Below are 24,620 nucleotides of genomic sequence, written 5' to 3' on the forward strand. Positions count from 1 at the left end.
CTTCCCTTCTTCAAAAGTTGGGAGGTATGGTACCGCACTTGCCAGATCATGGCAAGTGCCGCAAATCCCATAGGGAATGAATGAGGCCGAATGCAGTGTTGCCGTAAGTCAGAGGTGTCAAACTGCATTCCTCGAGGGCCGCCAACAGGTCATGTTTTCAGGATTTCCTTGTATTGCACAGGTGATAATTTAATCACCTGCAAAGAATGATTCCAGCACCTTGTGGAATGCTGAGGAAATCCTGAAAACATGACCTGTTTGCGGCCCTCGAGGAATGCAGTTTGACACCTCTGCCGTAAGTGATCTGTTACGCGGCAGATGCAGAAAAACTGCCGGATCTGCTGCAAAAGGCGACTTTCACATCAGCGATTCTTGCCAAAGTCACTGCCGATAGTGTCATACTCACCAAAGGGGGAGGCAGCACTAAAAGTGCCTAGGGCAGCAGAAACTCTAAATACGGCCCTGCCAATGGACAACGCTAGAAGCATCTTACCTGGGCCAAGGAGAACAAGAACTGGACTGTTGTCAGTGGTCCAAGGTGTTGTGTTCATATGGAAGTAAACTTTGCATTTCATTTGGAAGCCAAGGAGTCTGGAGGAAGAGTGGAGAGGCCACAATCCAAGCTGCTTGAGGTCTAGTGTTAAGTTTCCACAAACAGTGGTGGTTTGGGGAGCCATGTCATCTGCTGGTGTAGGTCCACTGTGTTTTATCAAGACCAAAGTCAGCGCAGCCGTCCACCAGGAAATTTTAGAGCTCTTCATGCTTCCCTCTGCCGACAAGCTTTTTGGAGATGGAAATGTCATTCTCCAGCAGGACTTAGCCCCTGTCCACACTGCCAAAAGTACCAGTACCTGGTTTACTAACAACATTATCACTGTGCTTGATTGGCAGCAAATTCACCTGACCTTAACCCCATAGAGAATCTGGTCAAGAGCCGGAGCTCACTGCATATCATAAGGTCAAGTGATCATCATCGCAACCTTATCATGTGTACTAAGCTCCTTCTACAGTGGGAGTGCAAGTCTGCAGTGGAGAGCACCGAAATGCATCGTACCCGATGACGGAAAGAAGTGGAACGGACTGCAAAGTGAGAATTGGTTTAAAAAAAGTGTACATATCTTCCCACCCAGCTAATTACCGTGCAGTTTTTCTTCCTACCGTCCAGTCTTTCTTCTTCCATCGTCAGAATTCCAGTTGCATCCAGACCATGGAGGTCACTGCACATCATAAGTGTATGACGTATACAATTCACCCCCCAAAAAATCTACACCGATATGTCATGGAAAAGGTTTAGCTCTTCAATTATCGGAGGATAGTCTTGCTTTCAAGACAGGTTTGAGCTTTTCAGATTTTGAAAAGCCTGTTTTTGTAATGAGAGGTCACAGAGTGTAGCGCAGCACTGTGAAACCACTCAAGTATATGTCATTCCCAATATTTCTAATTTCCTATGAGTATACTTCTGGCCTTGCTTCACAAGACGTGGTGGGGGAAATGTTTAAGCATTTATTCAACAGTCATAAAACAAAATACTTTTGAAAAAAGTATTAAAAACACTTTTCTACTATCTTTGTAAATTGCGAGAAAAAAAACCCCTAAAAAGTTATGTTTCCGCACAAATTGTAAGACGTTAAAATGTCTCGCTTTTATAATCAGAACACAAGTAAGTTTGTTAGTAAATGTGGCTTTGTGTGAAACCTCCTTTAGGGTAGCAGTGCTGCATTTACCATGCCAGCTTATGTCCTCTATCTCCATATGGTATTTGTTTTTTGCATACTCATTGAGTTTAATTTTATGGAGTATTAAGTAGTTTTTTTTAATTAAAGGTCATGTACCTAAATTGATCGTTTGATTTCAAGTTTCTCATAGGATCACATACAATAGAATGTAAAATGCACAACAAATAATATACACTCACCGGCCACTTTATTAGGTACACCATGCTAGTAACGGGTTGGACCCCTTTTGCCTTCAGAACTGCCTCAATTCTTCGTGGCATAGATTCAACAAGGTGCTGGAAGCATTCCTCAGAGATTTTGGTCCATATTGACATGATGGCATCACACAGTTGCCGCAGATTTGTCGGCTGCACATCCCAAAGATGCTCCATACAAGGCAGGATGGATCCATGCTTTCATGTTGTTTACGCCAAATTCTGACCCTACCATCCGAATGTCGCAGCAGAAATCGAGACTCATCAGACCAAGCAACGTTTTTCCAATCTTCTACTGTCCAATTTCGATGAGCTTGTGCAAATTGTAGCCTCAGTTTCCTGTTCTTAGCTGAAAGGAGTGGTACCCGGTGTGGTCTTCTGCTGCTGTAGCCCATCTGCCTCAAAGTTCGACGCACTGTGCGTTCAGAGATGCTCTTAGGCCTACCTTGGTTGTAACGGGTGGCGATTTGAGTCACTGTTGCCTTTCTATCAGCTCGAACCAGTCTGCCCATTCTCCTCTGACCTCTGGCATCAACAAGGCATTTCCGCCCACAGAACTGCCGCTCACTGGATTTTTTTTCTTTTTCGGACCATTCTCTGTAAACCCTAGAGATGGTTGTGCGTGAAAATCCCAGTAGATCAGCAGTTTCTGAAATACTCAGACCAGCCCTTCTGGCACCAACAACCATGCCACGTTCAAAGGCACTCAAATCACCTTTCTTCCCCATACTGATGCTCGGTCTGAACTGCAGGAGATTGTCTTGACCATGTCTACATGCCTAAATGCACTGAGTTGCCGCCATGTGATTGGCTGATTAGAAATTAAGTGTTAACAAGAAGTTGGACAGGTGTACCTAATAAAGTGGACAGTGAGTGTACATGTCATAGTAATCAGTTAAAAAATACAATGAGACTTATGGAAGAAGAGATGTGAAAATTGGCCAAATAATATCCACACTTTGAGCATGCTGTGATTCAAAAACTGTAACACTGAAAAACCACAAAGTGTGGGGGAAAATGCCACCTGCAAAAATAGTGTCTTGCATTTCAGCCCTTCCTTTGAGTTTCAGTTAACAATTGTTCCCAGCATTAATGACCAATTAAAAGGGCTAAGAAAAACTCTTAAAGAAAATTTTTTTATATCGAAGGCGCAGTGGCTCAATGTGCGCTCCTATACCCATATACAGGTGCTTCTCACAAAATTAGAATATCATCAAAAAGTTAATTTGTGGCATTGTTTGGTGCAGGTTTCTTTAGTAAATTGAACTGTTTCCAGTCTAATAAGAATGTTATACATTTGTCTACTTTGTATAAAAAAAAAAAAAAACAGAAAATGCCTTTTTTATCTTTACAGAAAATTCCAGTAAGAATACTTTGTCAATAATTTATAAAATAGAAGATGAAGATATCATCCAGGAATCTTCAGAAGAAAACCATGTCACTCTTAATACACATACAGGACCTCACAGTACAGATCGACCACATAATGCCCCCAATCGTGAAGGGCCTTTTCCTAATCAATCACAGTTTGTTACCACCACTACAGGTCAGGAACGGGGTAAAAACTTTCAATGTGGAGAATGTGGAAAACAGTTTACGAAAAGCTCAGGGCTTTTTACACACCAAAAATCTCATACTGGTGAGAAGCCGTTCTCCTGTACAGAATGTGAGAAATGCTTTACCAATAAGTACAGTTTTGTAAAACATCAGAGAATTCACACAGGAGAGAAGCTGTATTCGTGTTCTGGATGTGGGAAATGTTTTACAAGAAAATCCCATCTTGTTACACATGAGCGAATACACACAGGAGAGAAACCATTTTCATGTTTGCTATGTGGGAAGTGCTTTTCAGACAAATCAAGCCTAGTTACACATGAGAGAATTCATACAGGAGAGAAACCGTATTCATGTTCGCTTTGTGAGAAAAGCTTTTCAGATAAATCCAGCCTGGTTACACATGAGAGAATTCACACAGGAGAGAAGCCATACCCATGCTCATTATGTGGGAAGTGCTTTACAAATAAGTCTCATCTTGTTGCACATGAGAGAATTCACACAGGGGAGAGGCCGTATTCCTGTTCAGTATGTGGGAAATGTTTTACTGATAAATCCAGTCTTGTTACGCATGAGAGAATTCACACTGGGGAGAGGCCGTATTCATGTTCACAATGTGGGAAAAGCTTTACAAATAAATCCAGTCTTGTTACACACAAGAGAAATCACACTGGAGAGAGGCCGTTTTCATGTTCAGAATGTGATAAATGTTTTACACAAAAATCTAACCTTATTGCACATGAGAGGATTCACACAGGAGAGAAGCCGTTTTCATGTTCAGAATGTGGAAAATGTTTTACGAATAAGTCTCATCTAGTTACACATGAGAGAAGTCACACAGGAGAAAAGCCACATTCATGTTCAGAATGTGGGAAAGGTTTTAGTACTAAAGCCAATCTTAGGGATCATCACAGAATTCACACAGGGGAGAAGCCGTATTCATGTCCGGAATGTGGCAAATGCTTTACAGCAAAATCAAGTCTTGTTTCACATGAGCGAAACCACACAGGAGAGAGACCTGAATCATGTTCTGTGTGATGGTAATGTTTCTCAAAGGAATTCGATTTTTACACTGTATGCAGAATTATTAGGTAATTTTTTTTTAATGATAATGTTATTACTTATCCTCTCTAGTGCTGTTGGTCAATCCAAAAGGTTAATAAACCTGAAATTTAAGATCATAAAAGTGCTGTTTTGTTTTTGTTTTTTTTTTTTTGTTTTTTTTTTTTGGGGGGGATATATCTGTCTGCAAAATTATTGGGCAACTAAATGAAAACCATAAATTTTCCAGCTCAGTTGCGTATTTTAATGTGTTACAGGGAGAATAACAATGAAACATCAATGTACAAAATCCATTTCTGACATTTAAAAAAAAATTAGTAACAGCCGTAAGTCGTCCATCCATAGAGTCTACCAGTTTCTTACCAATCACAGCCCTGTGTTTAGAGAGAGGGGCTGTTCTTCACCCTAAATCTCCAGTTTAAATAGGCCCCACAGGTTTTCACTAGGATTTAGGTCTGATGAGGAAAGGCCTGTCATTATTCTTCATCTTTAACCCCTTAATGACCAGGGCTACTTCAGTTTTTGTGCTTTCATTTTTTGCTCCCCTTCACAGAGCTATAACTTTTTTATTTTTGGCAATATGGCCACGTGAGGGCTTGTTTTTTGGGGACAAGATGTAATTTTGAATGACACCATTGGTTTTAACATATCATCTACTGGAAAACGGGAAAAAAATTCTAAGTGTGGTGAAATTGCAAAAGCAAGTGCAATTCCACAGTTGTTTTTTGGGCGTTCTTTTTTACCATGTTCACTAAATGCTAAAACTGACCTGCCATTATGATTCTCCAGGTCACTACAAGTGCACAGACCTCAAAAGTGTATAGATTCTTTTTTATTTAAAGGGACACTGTCACCTGAATTTGGAGGGAACAATCTTTAGCCATAGGGGCGGGGTTTTCGGGTGTTTGATTCACCCTTTCCTTACCCGCTGGCTGCAATATGGGATTGAAGTTCATTCTGTGTCCTCCATAGTACACGCCTGCTCAAGGTAAGATTGCCTTGTGCAGGCGTGTACTACGGAGGACAGAGAATGAACTTCAATCCCATATTGCAGCCAGCATGCAGCCAGCGGGTAAGGAAAGGGTGAATCAAACACCCGAAAACCCCGCCCATATAGCTAAAGATTGTTCCCTCCAAATTCAGGTGACAGTGTCCCTTTAAGTGGTGGAAAAAAAAATCCAAAGTTTGTTAAAAATAAAAACTGCGCAATTTTGGTAGCATCTCCATTTTCTCTGTCGCCCATGACGGCACCACGGAGAGAGGGGATCCGCCCACCAAGGACAGGAAACCTACAGATAAAAAGGCGGTACCACTCTCCTGCATCAGTTGGTTTCCTGTCCTTGATGGGAGACCTACAGATTTACCAGAAGGGCGGTGCATGACTGGGTAATCCAGTCTGAACAGGCACATGTTGCTTCTCCAAGTCCCCTCGTAGAAATATAGAGCAGGTGGTCGGGGGCCGGTACTCTGAGCCCTAATATGTGGCAATGGTCAAGAGGCTGGTCACCCAGACTTCTCTGGTGCATCTCCTCAGAATATTAGCCATAATATTGATTGTGAATGTTTCCAGGAGTGGAGAAGACCATATAGGAACCACCAAACTGCTGGGGGGGGGGGAAACCTGGAGGAACTTCCTTTCAGGTTCCAAGTTAGAAGAGGGAGTTTCCAATAACAGCTGTCTTAGAGTTTCTGCAAGGAATTGGAACAGGGGCTAGCCACAAATCCTTTAAAAGTTCAAGTCTTGGCTTTAAGGGCCATGTAAAATTACGACCCAGCTGGGTATCGGGGATATCCAGGTTCATCAAAGCATTGGCCAGGTCTAGACCCATCCCCTCTCGGTTTACTCCTCCTGGGAATTTAAACTTGGATCTTATATCCCTATCCAAACCTCCTTTTGAACCCCGGTCAGAGGCTTCTCTGGGAATCTGTCCCTTAAAACATCACTTTATGATTCGGTGGGTTCCCAGGTTCATCAGGGCAGCAGGTAGTTCGAGGCCACTTCCAGTAAAAGTTCCCTTCAATGGGATTTATTTTTGGTCCTTAAAACCCTGTCTAAACCGCCCTTCAAACCCTTAGAGGATATCCCATTAAAACTCCTATCCCTCAAAACATCCCTGCTCATCGCCCTCTCATCTGCTCGTAGAATAAGCGACATACAGGCACTATCTGCTAACCCTCCTCATACACGGTTTTTAGGGGATAGTGTTACTCTCAAAATAGATCCAGTATACCTCCCGAAGGTGGCATCCCGGTTCCACAGAACTCAAGAGATATCTCTCCCCTCCTTTTGTCTTAACCCTAAAAATAGGGAATCACTGCATACACTAGATGTCAGGAGATGCTTCATGTAGTACTTAGAAGCCACCAGAGAGAGTAGGGAGGATGCCTCTCTTTTTGTGTGCTTTCAGGATCCCTGGAAGGGGAAAAAAGCCTCCAAAGCTACTCTGGCGAGATGGATCACAGATGCTATCAGCCTATCATACTCATCAAGTGGAATGTCTATTTCCGGGGAGGTCAAGGCTCACTCAACGAGAGCAGTGGCAGCTTCTTGGGCGGAGAAGGCCGGAGCTTCTATTGACCAGATATGTAGAGCTGCTACTTGGTCATCACCTTCCACATTCTATAGGCACTATAGATTGGACCTTATCTCCTCTTCGGACCTTACTTTCGGTAAAGGGCTCTGGAAGCGGTGGTCCCTCCCTGAATGTACAAATCTCTGCAATTCTCTCCGTGGTGCCGTCATGGGCGACAGAGAAAAATATAGTTCTTACCGATAACGGTATTTCTCTGAGCCCATGACGGCACCCGTACATTCCCTCCCTTCACTCATGGGTGTGCACGTTAATATAGTGCCATAGTTTATTTTATGATAGGTCACGCGGTATCTCAATTAAGTTAAGTAATATTGAAACTAATAAGCTGTTCCATAGTCTCTCATTGTTCTCTAGTAAACAACTGATGCGGGAGAGTGGTACCGCCTTTTTATCTGTAGGTTTCCTGTCCTTGGTGGGCGGATCCCCTCTCTCCGTGGTGCCGTCATGGGCTCAGAGAAATACCGTTATCGGTAAGAACTATATTTTTTTGTGATCTGGGCTTGGTTGAGGGCTTATTTTTTGCGTGCCTAGTAGACCTTTTTAATTATACCATTTTGGTGCCGATTAGTGATGGGCGAGCACTAAAATGCTCGGTTGCTCGGGTCGAGCAGATTGGAATACTCGGTTACTCGACCCAAGCAACGAGCCCAATGTGAGTCTATGGGAAACCCGAGTATTTTTACTGTGATCCCCCCCCCTCGGGGGTCCTTTTAAGGTCTGAAAATGATGGAAACACTTCTCAAATGACACAAGAACATCATGGGGATCGCCCCTGGAAGCATTCCTGACTCCTAGGTCACAGCTGTAAACAATGTTGTCAGAGTTTCACGCCATTTTTACAGGTGCACCAAAAAACATACACAAACTAAACCAAAATGGATTTTGCTGGGAAATATGTTAAGGTGCATCCTGTCCCAGGTAATGACTTGTATATAAGGCAAAATAATTAACCCCACCCAGACAAACCAAAATGTTCCTCCACCACTTGGGCTATGTTCACACACAGCGTTTTTGATGCATTTTTCAACTGTAACATTGCCTTCAACCACTACACATGCATTCACTGGGAAATGTCATTGTAACATGTAACCCCCCTAGCTGGCCATGTGGAGTCTGACACATAAGCAGACACATCTTGTTTCATTTATGAAGGAGGGACTCTTAAAGTCCCAGAGCCTATTGTTACTGGTGCATCAGGCGGCAATAATCCTCTTAAAGGGCCTTATTAAACAGGGGGTCTCCTATGCTGTTATTGCCTATGCAGTGAGTAGATGGGCTGCCAAGAATTACGACGCACCCCAATACCCCTTTCACGAGAGGTACAGCAGGGCTTCCTGATAAAATGTTGCACTGAATGCAAGGCCTGGCCTGCTACCAAGTCATATGCACCCCAATAAGCCTTTGAACCCATGTACTGGATGGCCACAGGAAAATACACTTTATTATTATTATTTATTGTTATAGCGCCATATATTCCATGGCGCTTTACAAGTGAGGAGGGGTATACATAATAAAAACAGGTACAATAATCTTGAACAATACAAGTCATAACTGGTACAGGAGGAGAGAGGACCCTGCCCGCGAGGGCTCACAATCTACAAGGGATGGGTGAGGATACAGTAGGTGACATTAGTCATTTTGTAATCCCATACTGTTTTCTTATGTATTGACCCAAATTTGCATGCAACTCAATCCTCCCTTGGAAGAAGCATGGAGGAGGGCCTTATAAAAAACCTGTCCCATTACAAAGGAGCGGGTCTCCTAGACTTGTAATGCCCATACACTAAGTGTATGGACTGACAAACATTTCCCCATGGGGGTACATTTTTTGAAAATATTTTATGGGTATCAGACACCCTTGCCAAAAATTGGACTGGCTGTAGCAGAAAGTAACATGTTAACCCTGGTGATCTAGTGGCGGAAAATGATGAGACGCTGATGAAGGCCTCATTAAAAACTAGGCCCAATGTAAAGGAGCGGGTCTCCTAGACTTGTAATGCCCATATACTAAGTGCATGGGCTAACAAACATTTCCCCATCGGGGGTACATTTTTGTGAAAATATTTTATGTGCATCATAGACACCCTTGCCAGAAATTGGACTGACTGTAGCAGAAAGTAACATGTTAATCCTGGTGATCTAGTGGCGGAGAATGATGAGACGTTGATGAAGGCCTCATTAAAAACTAGGCCCAATGTAAAGGAGCGGGTCCTAGACTTGTAATGCCCATTATCACGGTTCATGGGGAGGATACCTTTATCATCCCCACCACTCACACCAATTTGTCATGAACAGGGGTTGATTGGTTGCCCCTGGTTACTTTCTGAAGGGGATTTCTCTATATCCCACTTCCCAGTTCTGGTTTGGAACTTGCAGCTCTCTTTGCGCTCCCCTTACCCTCAGGTCGGACCAGGTACTGCACCTAGGACAATTAGTTGGCAGAAAGGCTGCCTTACCTTGTACTGGCTAATGGGCACACTGCAACAAGGGCGATATAACTACTCCAATTCAGGCGGGAACAATAATTATCAACACTGCCAGTCGCTACAAAGCCTCCCAAATGCACAGGACAAATCCGCTGCCACCAGCTTAGATTTCTTATGTAGTAACGAGTCTGAAGCCAACCCAAATTATTAGCGTAATTCACTTCAGGGGACATGACAGTTAGAAAGCAAGGAGAAACAAAACTACTAATTTTATATATTTTACTCCAAAAAAGGTAGGCAGTGTTTACAGAAGTATAAAAAGTTATTATAAGAGTAGCCAAGTCGTATGTACAGTGCAATTACAAATAAAATGGGATTAAAGTTGAAAAACACTTACATTTTGTTCATATCAGTTCAACTCATGGCTGACCATGTGCTGTGTGGGATGGGCGAACATATATCCAGATGCATTACAGATCTGTCTCACAGCTAGACTCAGGACACAAAGACTAGTGAAGACTGAGGGCTCACTCAGTTATCTCCGTGCCCAAAACCAAGACACTCTCCCCCTGTGGTGACCTCACTCAGGCTGAACCCACCCCTTTCTTAGAGTTATGACAAACCATTTCTATACCTAACTCGCTGGATGAACCTCGTATGAGAATGACACCATGATCAGGATGTTCACCACGTCAGGGGGGTTCTTTTAAGTGTAAACACGGCGTAGTTACATGATCCACTTACAGAGAATTCCATTCCTTGCATTCCGTTAGGTGTAGCTCCTAGCGATTTGAGTGAGTTATAGATCTCTCGGTGGACATCCGGAATATGTAATCCTTATATCTCTAGACGTGATCGGTGCCAATGTACATAACTTTTCAAGAACAATAGAGTCCCATGCCTCCTGGAACAGGCTGTACCAGTTTTGGCTGGTATTAGGCGAGAGGGGGAATGAGGGATTTAGGGAGAGAGGCTTTCACAGCACAGGGCCATATAAATTCTTCAGTGAAGCTGGCAGGCTCGTCTCACTTTATGGCTGTATAGCAGGGGGGAGGGAGAAAGAGTGGCTTAGAATTCCAGTCTTGTGCTGGCAGGCAGAGGAAACTGCAGCTGATAGCTCTGTATGTGTAATTGAAGTAATCAGAACTTCTTTCTATTTCCTGACACCCATACATTAAGTGCATGGGCTGACAAACATTTCCCCATGGGGGATACATTTAAAAAAAAATATTTTATGGGCATCATAGACACCCTTGCCAAAAATTGGACTGGCTGTAGCAGAAAGAAACACGTTAACCCTGGTGATCTAGTGGCGGAGAATGATGAGATGTTGAGGAAGGCCTCATTAAAAACTAGGCCCAATGTAAAGGAGCAGGTCTCCTAGACTTGTAATACCCATACACTAAGTGCATGGGCTGACAAACATTTCCCCATGGGGTAGTAAAATATTTTTGGTTTAAAATTATTAAGGGGCATCATAAAAACACCCTTGTACAAAAACATGAGTGACTTTTGCATCACAGAATCCGTTGACCCTGGTGATCTAGTGGTTGTGGATAATAAGGATACGGAGGAGGACAACACCAAACAGACCAAATCTGGAAGCTTATACCCATGTGTGGTTGTGAAGAGGTGCATGGGAAAACACCTCCACAAAAAGACACTGTATTGGAGGTTATGTTTCGCTTGGTGGTGTACAGAAGTCTGGCCCAATCCAGCCCTTGTTCATTTTGATAAGAGTCAGCCTGTCAGCATTTTCAGTTGTCAGGCGGATGCGCTTCTCTGTGATAATTCCACCAGCGGCACTAAAAGCGGCTCTGACAGAAGGCTAGCGTCAGGGCAGGCCGTGTTTGATCCGTCATTATTTATTGTCATACATGTTGCTGGTCATCCTCCCCCCCCCCCCCCCTATTTTGGAGGTCCCATGCCCCTATCTGTTGTATTGTTGATATTTCATCAGTTTTACTTTGTGTAAATAAAATTACTTTTTCTATAGAATTTCTCTGCTCCACTTCTCTTCTTGTCTTTTGTGGCGCCCTATTTCCATAATCGACCATGTTTCTCATGTTCCATTGAAGTGACCTTGGCCGTCATTTAATAGGACTATGGGAACAATTGGCTTAGTGGCCTAGCGGGATGGATTTGTTGGTATTTTACAGACTTGTATGCAAATGTTATTGTTTTGTTTATTGCTTTATGTAGCCGTAAAAGCGCTAATATATGTCTTACCTAAGCTATGGAATAATGTATGTGTGAGAGAAAAATGTAAGGCTGAAACTTCCGAAATGTATCATAGGCCCCGTATGGCCACTGCTGACGGGGGAGGTGAGTGTCCACACTGAGGGTGGGTGAAGCAGGTAGGAAGCCCCTTATGGGTACTAGAGCAGGAGACAGGAGCTCCTTTGTGGACATCAGCTGACCCCGTGGCAGAGGCTATACCATTTACAAAAGGGGAAATTGATATAGAAGGGTTAATGTTTTGCCTTTAATTTGCCTTTAATTGCTAGAATTTGTTTAGTCATGCAAGTAGTCTTGTAGTGTCCTATTCAAGGAGACTACACTTCTTATCTTACATGTTCTCAGTAGTCAGCCACAGCATGTTCTGGGTACATAGTAAAGTATGACCCTGGGTAACGGGGGAGGGGGGTACATGAGTTACATGTGTGGTAGATGGTGTAAAATGCTGCCTCGTGTTTCACTCTATCAGATAAAGTGATTTTGCTCCTTACCTGTGTGCCAAGCGCTTGTCAAGGACGGGCGTAACCTCCTGATTTGACCTCACTGGTGATCTGCCATGCCTGACATTGGGTCAGAACGCAAACAACTAAAACAAGGCCAAGGAAGCAACAATTCTGCCGGGGTATGTAAACGTTTGAGCACAACTGTATATGATCCAAAGACATACTGATAGGGAGTTTAGATGTGAGCCCCAACGGGGACAGCGATGATAATGTGTGCAACCTGTAAAGCGCTGCGGAATATGTTAGCGCTATATAAAAATAAAGATTATTATTATTATTATTATTATACAGCTTTGGCTAAAATGAAGAGACACCACATCACATCACTTTCATGGCCGCCCAATCTCCAGACCTGAACCCCACTGAAAACCTGTGGAATGTAATCAGAAGGATGATGGATAGTCACAAGCCATCACACAGAGAAGAACGGCTGACATTATTGTACCAGGAGCCGTGTGATAGACCGGTGGAAAGCTGCCAAGATGCATGAAAGCTGGGATTAACAATCATGGTTATTCCACACAATATTGATTTCTGAACTCTTCCGGAGGTAAAACATTAGTATTGTTGTTTCTAAATGATTATGGACTTGTTTTCTTTGCATTATTTGAGGTCTGAAAGCACTGGTTTGTTTGTTTTTAATTTTGACCATTTCTCCTTTTCAGAAAAAAAAATACAAAATGTATTGCTTGGAACTTCGGAGACTTGTTGTCAGTAGTTTATAGAAGAAAACAACAATTACATTTTACTCAAAAATCTACCTATAAAGAGAACTATCGCAAAAAGTGAGAGCAGCACAGAAAAACCAAATTGTGGGTGCAAAGCCCCTCATCATGTACCTAACCTTATAATGAGAGTCCAAAAAGTGTCCAGGTGTAATCGGCCATCATGGCGACGTTTCAGCTCACGGAGAGCCTTTCTCCAGCACGGTAATGGTGTACAAACATGGGATTTCTCATACAGACAGTTGGAGCATACGTAATAGTATTTGTGCAAAAGGTTCTAAGAGCTCCTGAGGCCATGTGCACACGTTCAGTATTTTTTGCGTTTTTTTCGCTATAAAAACGTGATAAAAATGCGAAAAAAACGCTAACATATGCCTCCCATTATTTTCAGTGTATTCTGCATTTTTTGTGCAAATGTTGCATTTTTTTCCGCGAAAAAATCGCATCGCGGGAAAAAAAGCAACATGTTCATTAAATTTGCGTAATTGCGGGGTTCCGCACACCTAGGAATGCATTGATCTGCTTACTTCCCGCACGGGGCTGTGCCCACCATGCGGGAAGTAAGATTATGTGCGGTTGGTACCCAGGGTGGTGGAGAGGAGACTCTCCTCCACGCACTGGGCACCATATAATTGGTAAAAAAAAAGAATAAAAATAAAAAATAGTCATATACTCACCTTCGATGGCCCCCGGAGTCTTCCCGCCTCTCTGGTGCATGCTGCCGCTTCAGTTCCTATAGATGGTGTGTGTGAAGGACCTGCGATGACGTTGCTGTCTTGTGATTGGTCGCGTGACCGCTCATGTGACTGCTCACGTGACCGCGACGTCATCGAAGGTCCTGAACCACACCATCTAGGAACGGACGCCGCTGAGGAGGTCGGCTGTCTGCAGGTGAGTATAACGAAGAAGGAGCACCTCCTTCGAAACGCGTTGGTTGGTTGCCCTGACAAGCACCCGCCTAACTTGTGACGTCACTACCCTAGCCACGCCCCCCCCCCCCCTCCATACCGCTACTGCTCTGGCGTTGCTTCCGGCCGGGGCACGCTAGGAGTGAGCGGTCTCTGCCCGCGCTAGACGCCCAGCATTCAACCTCCTATCTGGGCACAGTCGGCTCCGGATCTCCCTAGAGGCTCAGCTCGGCTCACCAGCAGAAGGGATTTGGACATCTACTGATCTCCGTGACCATCTTCACGCCTACATCTAGTAAGTGCATGTGCATGTACATAAACTGTCTGCATCACGGACCTTCTCCGCTAAGCAGAGCACAATTGGCCCCGTTTTTACCCTCACAGCAGGCAGCGCTGTAGTGTACGCAGCATTCTTTTCCTATTAGCGCAGGTGTGGTATCGGTTTATTACATTATTTATTTATTTACTCTAGACAGGGTTCAGCACAGTCTCTGTCACCTCACCAGCAGCTTTACCTTCCCCTTTCGTTTGGACAGTGCAGCGCCAGTGTTTACCCCCTCTTTTTTAACCATTTTTTTTATTATTTTTAACATGATATCTTTTTACTATTGATGCTGCATAGGCAGCATCTATAGTAAAAAGTTGGTCACACTTGTCAAACAGTATGTTTGACAAGTGTGACCAACCTGTCAGTCAGTTTTCCAAGCGATGCTACAGATCGCTTGGAAAACTTTAGCATTCTGCAAGCTAATTTTGCTTGCAAAATGCTAAAAAAACGCGAAAAAAACGCGGAAAAAAAAAAAACAAATGCGGATTTCTTGCAGAAAATTTCCGGTTTTCTTCAGGAAATTTCTGCAAGAAATCCTGACGTGTGCACATACCCTGAGAGACAGAAAGTGCAAATAGTGGGCAAAGATAAGTGTGATAAAGTGCAATAATGTACACACATGAGATCACAGACAGTAACGATTCCGTGCTAATTAGCAATCTGCACTCCGCTGCATTTCATGAATCGTTCCATGGCTCATCCTGCAATCACATGTGCCGTGTTCCTGCTGCAGAAAGTGCACATGTCCAAAGGAAAACAGAACCACATAACATAAAGCTCGCGGCCATCCGCACGTGTGCAGTAGACGGCGTCCAGCGCCACCAATCCCAAGCCTCCACCTGCTGTCAGAATGAATGGTGATGCACACACGGAGCACGTGTAACAGCGCCGCCTTCTGGGCAATGGGGTTTACCGGGGCAGAAGCCCTCATACCCTCCTACTAGAGGTCTCCTATGGTGTTCATAACCCCCCAGTGCTGGGGTGGCCACAGTTCACCCATAATGGCTGGGGCTGGTCACATACCATAAAGGACCAAGGGAGAGCAGTGCCCTGTGACAGACGTGATCGCATCCTCCACATCTCCAAGAACCGTGAGAAGAGAGAACCACCAGAAATGCCACCCGATATCCAATACAACAAACAAACCATTTGCAATGCTGTGCTGCCTCTGACTTTTTGGACTCTATCTATAAAGAGAGAGATCAGACAAACTGAACATTTTGCAGTGGTCTCTCCATTTTTGCCAGCGCTGTGTCCAGCTGTGTGACCTCATATATCCTCATTATATACCATATATACACATCATATCCTATATTTACAGTATTATGACAAAATATTTTATACTTCAATTATTATTTAGAGAATTAAATATACGTATATATCTTTCATAGTTTTAATAGCTTTATAAGTGTTATTCATAAAGCAGTGTTACGCTTTTTTAGTTAGTTGGACAGAGGCTACTTTCACACTAGCGTTTTTCGGCGGACGTTGCAATGCATCGTTTAGTAGAAAAAACGCATCCTGCAAAGTTGCCTGCAGGCTGCGTTTTTTCTCCATACACTTGCATTAGCGACGCATTGCGACGTGTTTTGGCGCACCGCCGCCACAAAAAAAGTTACATGTAACTTTTTTTGTGCTTCAAGATCGCCATTTTCGACCGCTCATGCGCGGCCTAAACTCCGCCCCCTCCTCCCTGGACCTTACAATGAAGCAGCGGAAGCCTCGTAAGACTGCTTCCGCTGCCAACGTCGGGCATTTTTTGCACAGAATGTGTTGGTACGTCGGGCCGACGCTAGTGTGGAAGCAGCCTTAGTCAAGGACTTCTGTGAATTCATAATAAACGTCTGCAGGAGTCATAACTTGTGACTTTTGTTGTTTCCTCTATTAAAATATCTTCTCTCGTAGGTAATGTAAGAAGCCATTCCTATTGTTCTTATCTCTGTGGTAGTGATAAAACTGGTGACTGGAGATCTGACATCAGACCAGTCCGCTCACACAGGCCATGTGCACACGTTAAGTATTTTTCGCGTTTTTTTCGCGTTTTTTCGCTATAAAAACGTGATAAAAACGCGAAAAAAACGCTTACATATGCCTCCTATTATTTTAAGTGTATTCCGCATTTTTTGTGCAAATGTAGCCTTTTTTTCCGCGAAAAAATCGCATCGCGGAAAAAAAAGCAACATGTTCATTAAAATGCGGAATTGCAGGGGATTCCGCACACCTAGGGGTCCATTGATCTGCTTACTTCCCGCACGGGGCTGTGCACACCATGCGGGAAGTAAGCAGATTATGTGCGGTTGGTACCCAGGGTGGAGGAGAGGAGACTCTCCTCCACGCACTGGGCACCATATAATTGGTAAAAAAATAAGAATTAAAATAAAAAATAGTCCTATACTCACCCTCGATGTCTTCCCGCCTCCACTGCATGCTGCCGCTTCGGTTCCTGTAGCTGGTGTGCGGTGAAAGACCTGCAATGACGTCGCGGTCTTGTGATTGGTCGTGAGCGGTCATGTGACCACTCACCTGACCGCGACGTCATGGAAGGTCCTGTGCGCACAGACCAGCTATACGGAACGGACGCCGGTGAGGAGATGTCTGGGTGAGTATAAGCATTTTTTTATTTTTTTTATTATTTTTAAACATTCTATCTTTTACTATAGATGCGGCATAAGCTGCATCTATAGTAAAAAGTTGGTCACACTTGTCAAACGCTATGTTTGACAAGTGTGACCAACTTGTCAGTCAGTTTTCCAAGCGATGCTACAGATCACTTGGAAAACTTTAGCATTCTGCAAGCTAATTACGCTTGCAGAATGCTAAAAAAACGTAAAAAAAACGCAAAAAAAAAATGCGGATTTCTTGCAGAAAATTTCCGGTTTTCTTCAGGAAATTTCTGCAAGAAATCCGCAACGTGTGCACATACCCTAACAGTCACCGGATCGACTGACTTCCTGATTTGATCACAACTGGCAAACGTGTGAAACCTTTTGAATTTCTCCTAAAACTTTCCATACAGTTTCCAAATTATGACATGGTGCCGAAACATGATGTTATACTGAGGCCCTGACTGGGTGGCATGAGGGGATTGTGGCCCTCGAGATTGTCAGAACTGGACCTCTTTGGGCCGACAGCAAGGATCTCTCTTGGAATCACTGAATGAGCCGTGGAGAGGAGCCCATTGTGTTACTAAACAATCAGTGTCACCTAGAGGGCTCCGGGACGGGTGATGGGTGGTCTGAACAAGACAAGCTCTGCTGAACCTTTGCCGGTATTTGAATTTGTGCAGGTATCATTTGTGTAGAACATACTGAAAACATAGATACTTAAACTGTGTTCAGAGAAGTGTAACAAAAATATATTTAAAAGAAACTCACTTTATTTACAAATTAGTTAAAAATACAAACAAAACATAAACAGACAATAAGGTGACTCAATACAGCCGACAAAAAATCAGTACGGTCAGCATGAGCAGGACCAGGAGTAGGGCTGTTTATACTCTAATAGCAGCAATATTTGCACAATCCCGGCATATTTGGTGGAATGCCCTATGCCCCGCACATATTACCTGCTCCGTGTCTCTCCCAACGTGCTCAGTGGTGTGCTGTGTCCGTAAGCCCCCCAGGAAGAAGCATCACGCGAAACGCACGTCGGGGCACGGAGCAGGTAATATGTGTGGGGCATCGGGCATTCCACCAAATATGCCGGGATTGTGCAAATATTGCTGCTATTAGAGTATAAACAGTGGAGGAGGCGGCATGGTATTGGCTTATCAGTACTTGGAAGATTGTAGTACACAAATCATATGTGAGAGCACCTGCCAACTGTTTCTTGTCATTGGGGCATATGCGGTGGGAAGATTGCAATGGATTATATACATGACTTGATCATTTCAGCCCCAGCCTCACTCCTGGTCCTGCTCATGCTGACCGTACTGATTTTTTGTCGGCTGTATTGAGGCACCTTATTGTCTGTTTATGTTTTGTTTGTATTTTGAACTAATTTGTAAAGAAAGTGAGTTTCTTTTAAATATATTTTTGTTACACTTCTCTGAACACAGTTTAAGTATCTGTGTTTTCAGTATGTTCTAGAGTTATGTGAAGTGTTGCCCACTCCCCTTTTGGGGAATATGGGCTTGGGCGTTATGCTTACAATATGTATCATTTGTGGTCTGTTGTATGTCTTAATGTGTCTTTAGATGTATCACTGATAATTCAATGACGGCTGAATGAACATTGAGGCCATGTGCACACATTCAGTATTTTTTCACGTTTTTTTCGCGTTTTTTCGCTATAAAAACGTGATAAAAACGCGAAAAAAACGCTTACATATGCCTCCCATTATTTACAGTGTATTCCGCATTTCTTGTGCAAATGTTGCATTTTTTTCCGCGAAAAAATCGCGTCGTGGAAAAAAAAGCAACATGTTCATTAAAAATGCGGAATTGGATTCCGCACACCTAGGAGTGCATTGATCTGCTTACTTCCCGCACGGGGCTGTGCACACCATGCGGGAAGTAAGCAGATTATGTGCGGTTGGTACCCAGGGTGGAGGAGAGGAGACTCCTCCATGGACTGGGCACCATATAATTGGTAAAAAAAAAGAATTAAAATAAAAAATAGTCCTATACTCACCTTCGATGGCCCCAGAGGCATGCTGCCGCTTCCATTCCTTTAGATGGTCTGTGTTCAGGACCTGCGATGACGTCGCGGCCTTGTGATTGGTCGCGTGACCGCTCATGTGACCGCTCAGCGACCAATCACAAGCTGCGACGTCATCGTAGGTCCTGCACACACACAGCATCTATAGGAATGGACGCTGCTGAGGAGATCAGCTGTCTGCAGAAGGTGAGTATAAGCATTTTTTAATTATTTTTAAACATTCTATCTTTTACTATAGATGTTGCATAGGCAGCATCTATAGTAAAAAGTTGGTCACACTTGTCAAACAGTATGTTTGACAAGTGTGACCAACCTGTCAGTCAGTTTTCCAAGCGATGCTACAGATCGCTTGGAAAACTTTAGCATTCTGCAAGCTAATTACGCTTGCAGAATGCTAAAAAAAAATGCAAAAAAAAAATGCGGATTTCTTGCAGAAAATTTCCGGTTTTCTTCAGGAAATTTCTGCAAGAAATCCGCAACGTGTGCACATACCCTCAATGAAGTGACAAGTAGCCAAACTTGCCCAGCGATTTTGGTCAGGGTCCTCTGCAGTTCTACCGGTATATTTCAGGAGTCGGGGGATGTTATATGTTGTCCTCGTTATGTGATTGTAAACTGAGAATCCTTGAATGTGGGACTGAAAGACTTTTGAGTGACCAATCAGTGACTCCGGTTTGGATTGATACGGGATCCCGTCAGGTGTGTACTTGGGCCTTAACAGGATCAGGGAAGTGTGATTGCTCATAACCGAGAAGTCCTTCACGGTAAGGTCGTACTCTGAGGGTATTAGGCTACTTTCACACTAGCGTTGGGCCGAGGTCCCCGACGCTAGCGTTGTCTCCGCCGCACAACGGGGGCAGCGGATGCATTTTTCCAGCGCATCTGCTGCCCCATTGTGAGGTGCGGGGAGGTGGGGGCGGAGTTCCGGCCGCGCATGCGCGGTCGGAAAAAGCGGACCGTCGTGAGCAAAAAACTTTACATGTAGCGTTTTTTGCTCCCGACGGTCCGCCACTGCACGACGCATCCGTCGCACGACGGGTGCGACGTGTGGCAATCTGTCACAATGCGTTGCTTCATGTTAATCAATGGTGAAAAAACGCATCCTGTAAACATTTTTGCAGGATGCGTTTTTTCGGCAAAACGACGCATTGTGACGGAATGCAGTTAACGCTAGTGTGAAAGTAGCCTTAATTGTCCCCTGTAAATTGATGAGGCCTCGCTCTTGAAAGAGGCGCTGAGTGCAGCCTCAGCCCGAATACAGCAGGTGGATTTTATACCAGCGATTGTGAAGTGTGGAGTCAGTGACTTACCGATTCTAAGGGTATGTGTCCACGGTCAGGAAACGCTGCTTTTTTGATGCTGCGCAGAGTTGCAGCGTCAAAAAAGCAGCGTCCAGATGTTCCAGCATAGTGGAGGGGATTTTATGAAATCCCCTCTCCACTATGCGTGGAAACCCGCACGCGGCGGGCCTGCGACTACGGACATGCTGCGCGTCTTTTTAGATCGCAGCATGCCCGTACACCTTGCGGGGACGCAGCGTCCCCGCAAGGCATATCACAGGGCCCTATGGGAGCGAGCGATCATCCCGGATGTGAAGAGTTAACACATCCGGCATGATCTCGTCCCAGGAAGGGGGCGGGGCTTAGCGCCGAGCGGCTTCGCCGCTGCGGCGATACCGCCGCCCCTCCGGACCGTGGAGCCATACCCTAAGGCCGGCCTCACACTAGCGAGTTTTACGGACGTATGAGCGCATAAACTACGTCCGTAAAATACGCATTAAACATGGCCCAATGATTCCCTATGGCCCAGCTCCTATCTGCCGTATTTTACGGATCCGTAATATACGGTCTTGTACGGCCGTAGAAAATCGCAGCATGCTGCGTTTGTCACCGTGTTGCGCAAAAAAATCGCCAATGAAAGTCTATGGGTGCGTGAAAAATACGGATTACACACGGACCAGCAGTGTGACTTGCGAGAAATACGCCAGCCAACGCCAGGTGCAAGGAATTGAGCCAAGCCCTCAATCATGAATCCCAGACATGCTAATTAGCTGAAAACGCCACACAGACATCCCGGAAGTCTGGGGCTCGCCTCCACAGAGTTGCATGCATCATGGCCAGTCTAATTAATGTGGACATGCTCCTCATCCTGGTCCAAGAAAGGCCAGAAATATGGGACCAGCGGGATCCAAACTACTCCAACCGGGCCAGGAAAGAGGCAGCTTGGAGGGCCATCTGTGGCCTCCTATTCCCTGATTATGGCCAACGGCCACGTGCGGAGCAGACAAGACTAAGTAAGTACACTCATGTATTCCCCAGATTTGACTTTACAAGATGCTTTCCCTACATGATGACTTGAAGAATCATTTTTAGATATCTGTGTCATTTATGTCCATTTTGTCAAATCCCAAAGCTGATTAACAAGGCCAAGTGTTTATGTACATAGGTAATCTTGATGTTGCGCGGATAAATATTTCTTGGTACTCATACCTTGCCCAGAGGGGTGTTGCCCCTTGTCTTTATATGTCCTAAATTGTCACATTAGGCTAATTCTTGCAGAAGGCATTTTTATTTCACATTCACAATCCGACCTAATGTATGTTTGCAAGAACAGGGTTCTCTCCCCTCCCAGTCTGTGACTGTAAAGTTTCCAACTGTGACCGATATATAGACCACTGCATGTAACCCCTTTCACATCTGCTGCACCATGTAAATAATGGTGCAAGAAACCCCCCCCCAAAAAAAACAAAAAAAAAACAATCACTGACAACTGTAAGAAGCTATGTTCCTACTGATCTTGCTCAATATTTTTGAACATGTAATTGCAGTGGATGATGTAATGACACGATGGCGCAGCATCCGGGACCAATACCGGCGTGAAAGACAGCAGCGGGCAAGAAGTGGGTCATCAGCCCCACTCAAGAAGCGGAAATATATCTACTATGACCGTCTTTCATTTTTGGATGTCAGTATGAATCTGAGGCAGTAAGTAATAACCTCTCCACACATTTTGATTGATAATCAATGTTATCTTGTTATTTTTACGGTTCTTACATTGCCAATTACATGTAAGGATGTGTAAATATAGTGCAAAATATAATGTAAACAAGGCTAAATTCAAAAAGGATCCTGGATGAGAGAGGACCCTGCCCGCCAAACATCACTACCTACTACAAGGGATGGATGAGAAGGTAGTAGGCGAGATTAGAAATGTTCATGCAGTGGTTTGTTAGTTGGTTTGTTACTGGATGTTCTGTGATTGTTTGAAGATGTGGGTCTTCCTGTTTTTGTTTGAGCTTGAAATGTTAGGCCACATTATGATGTGTTGTGATAGTGTTGTTAACCTTTGGTGTGATCCCACAGAAAAATCTGGTATATTCATGTGTGAATTTGAGATAAGAGTGGAGTAGATGTTGGTCTGATATGAGGTTGTGTGTATGTTTTTTGACACAATATAGCTCACAGATGTGTAATTAAACAATGGGCAAAAACTAATCCCTTTTTTTTTGGCTTTTTATTAACAGAACACAGTCTAACCTCACAGAGAGGGAGACCGGGTCGGAATCGGAGGCTCTGATCGATCCTGTAAGTGTTGATGAAGAGGTGGCAGGCCCATCTTTCCAAGCTTCAGCATCCATCCTTGAGGACCCATCAGCATCATCATCACAGCAGGCAGCAGCAAGTGAGGAAGATGCAGCAGCACCACCACCCTCAGCACCACATGATGCTGAAAGGCCTGAGGAACATGCCCAGAGCAGCAGCCCTCCACACCCACTGGTGTCATCCCCACAGGCAGCTGGGCCTTTACGGAGAGCCCGCCGAAGGAGAGAGCTGCAAGCAACAAGAAATGATGTTGACGCTGGGGTCCTCAATTATTTGGCCAGGGGAGCAACGGATGATGGAGAGGAGGCCTTTGCCCGCAGCCTTGCCCGTTACCTTAGACCCCTTCCCCGTGAGGTGAGGCTACGTGTGAGAGGGTGTATGCAAATCCTGATTGATTTAAGCACAGCTCCAAATAACCCCTATGAGGTGTTTGAATATCTTGAGTGAAGGCAGCTTTCCCAAACCAACCTCTTGCGCCTTCAATTCCCTCAACAGGAGCAAGATCAATCAGGATTTGCAGCACCTCCTCCACGTATGCCTCCACCTCAACCCCTCCCACCACCAAATATACAAAGGCCATCAGTCTACCAAATGGCAGCCTACAACCCCCAAGCCCAATATGGCAACTTTGCCAGACCCAGTGATGTAGGCTGGTCCCAACCTGGGTTTGGACAACATGGCCATTTTGGGCTTGGGTATGATGCAAGCCAATATGTCCGTCAGCATGAGGCACAGAGACAATTGGCTTATGGACACCACCCAACTGGCCAATATGGACAAGGCCAGTATTCTGTGCCACAAGCCAGTGCATCCTCACAGGATGAAGTCACATTGGCCCAACAAAGGCCCCCTGACCAGGACCCAGAGCAGGCACCATCTCCCCCGCCAACTTACAGGGATTTGTAATGTATTGTTGTTTTGTGGCCTAATCTTTATATTTGTGAGCTGCCTACCATGGTTTTGTGTTATTTTTGGCACCATTTAACCTTTTCTGTTTTTTCTCGTTTTAAACTTCACCCTAAAAAAGGAAAACTAACATATGAAAAAAATATGTTAACAGGGAAACCAAAAAAGGCTGGTTCTTTAAGTAAAATGTTTTTGAAAAAGCTAAATTATGTTTTGGTCAAAATCATTATTGCATCACACACATATTCTAGAAACATAAACATAGGGTCAATAAGGAAACACAACACACACAGTACTTTTTCTGGGGCATAAAAAATTATATTTCACAAAGACATCAAGAAAATAAGAAAATTACAACTGAGAAACAGCATAATCTTGCCAGGGAGTAGAACCCTGAGGAGATACAAAATAATTTGTCAAAACATCCCGAACTTTGACTCCAGAAAGGGGACGGCGCGGAGGAGGGCCATGTGGTGTTGGCCGTATTACACTACGCAACATGTGTTCATCATTACCATCTGTGAAGCAATCATGTATGCGGGTAAAGTTGTGCAAAATGACTGATGCTTTGATAACTTCAGTGACGGTAGCCTCACTGAGCTGTATGGCAGTCTGGAGGACACGCCATTTTGCCACCAGAATACCAAATGCACACTCAACCAGTCTCCGCGCCCTAGAAAGGCGCAAATTAAATATCCTCCGACGGTGGTCCAGGTTGCGCCGGGGATAAGGCCTCATGAGGTGTCTGGTCAGTTGGAACGCCTCATCACCAACCAAAAAAAAAGGCATTGGTTCTGCAGTGGAGCCTGGGAGTGGTTGTGGTGGTGGGAGATGTAACTGGTTGTCACGTAGCCGCCGACCCATTATAGACGAATTGAATACCCTAGAGTCTCCAGTTCGGCCATAGGCCCCAATGTCTACAATTATAAACCTGTAGTTACTGTCAACTACAGCTAACAGTACTACAGAGAAAAACTGCTTATAGTTGTAGAATTGGGAGCCCGAGTTCGGCGGCTTACGTACCCGGATATGTTTCCCATCCACCGCTCCAATGCAGTTTGGGAAGTCACAATTCACCTGGAACCCATGGGCTATTTTGAGCCAATCAGCCTGTTTTGGCTCAGGCATCACAAGGTCCTTGAGTCTATCCCATATTTGCCGACATGTTAAACGCACAATGCCAGAA

At 44.4% G+C, this 24,620-nt stretch overlaps 2 protein-coding genes across 2 annotated transcripts in view; both read left to right on the forward strand.

Moving 5' to 3' along the window:
- Nucleotides 1-4,689, forward strand: part of LOC143808896 (uncharacterized) — a 98,916-nt gene extending 94,227 nt beyond the window's left edge. For both annotated transcript variants that reach the window (XM_077292077.1, XM_077292076.1), the window contains one exon: nucleotides 3,285-4,689. In XM_077292077.1, the coding sequence (XP_077148192.1) occupies nucleotides 3,285-4,522 (1,238 nt within the window). In that variant the 3' untranslated portion in view covers nucleotides 4,523-4,689. The remainder of the gene's footprint in view (nucleotides 1-3,284) is intronic.
- LOC143808876 (uncharacterized) overlaps nucleotides 1-24,620 on the forward strand; it is a 986,487-nt gene that overhangs the window by 670,550 nt on the left and 291,317 nt on the right.

This window comes from Ranitomeya variabilis, chromosome 2 (genome assembly GCF_051348905.1).
Source record: "Ranitomeya variabilis isolate aRanVar5 chromosome 2, aRanVar5.hap1, whole genome shotgun sequence".
NCBI lineage: Eukaryota > Metazoa > Chordata > Amphibia > Anura > Dendrobatidae > Ranitomeya > Ranitomeya variabilis.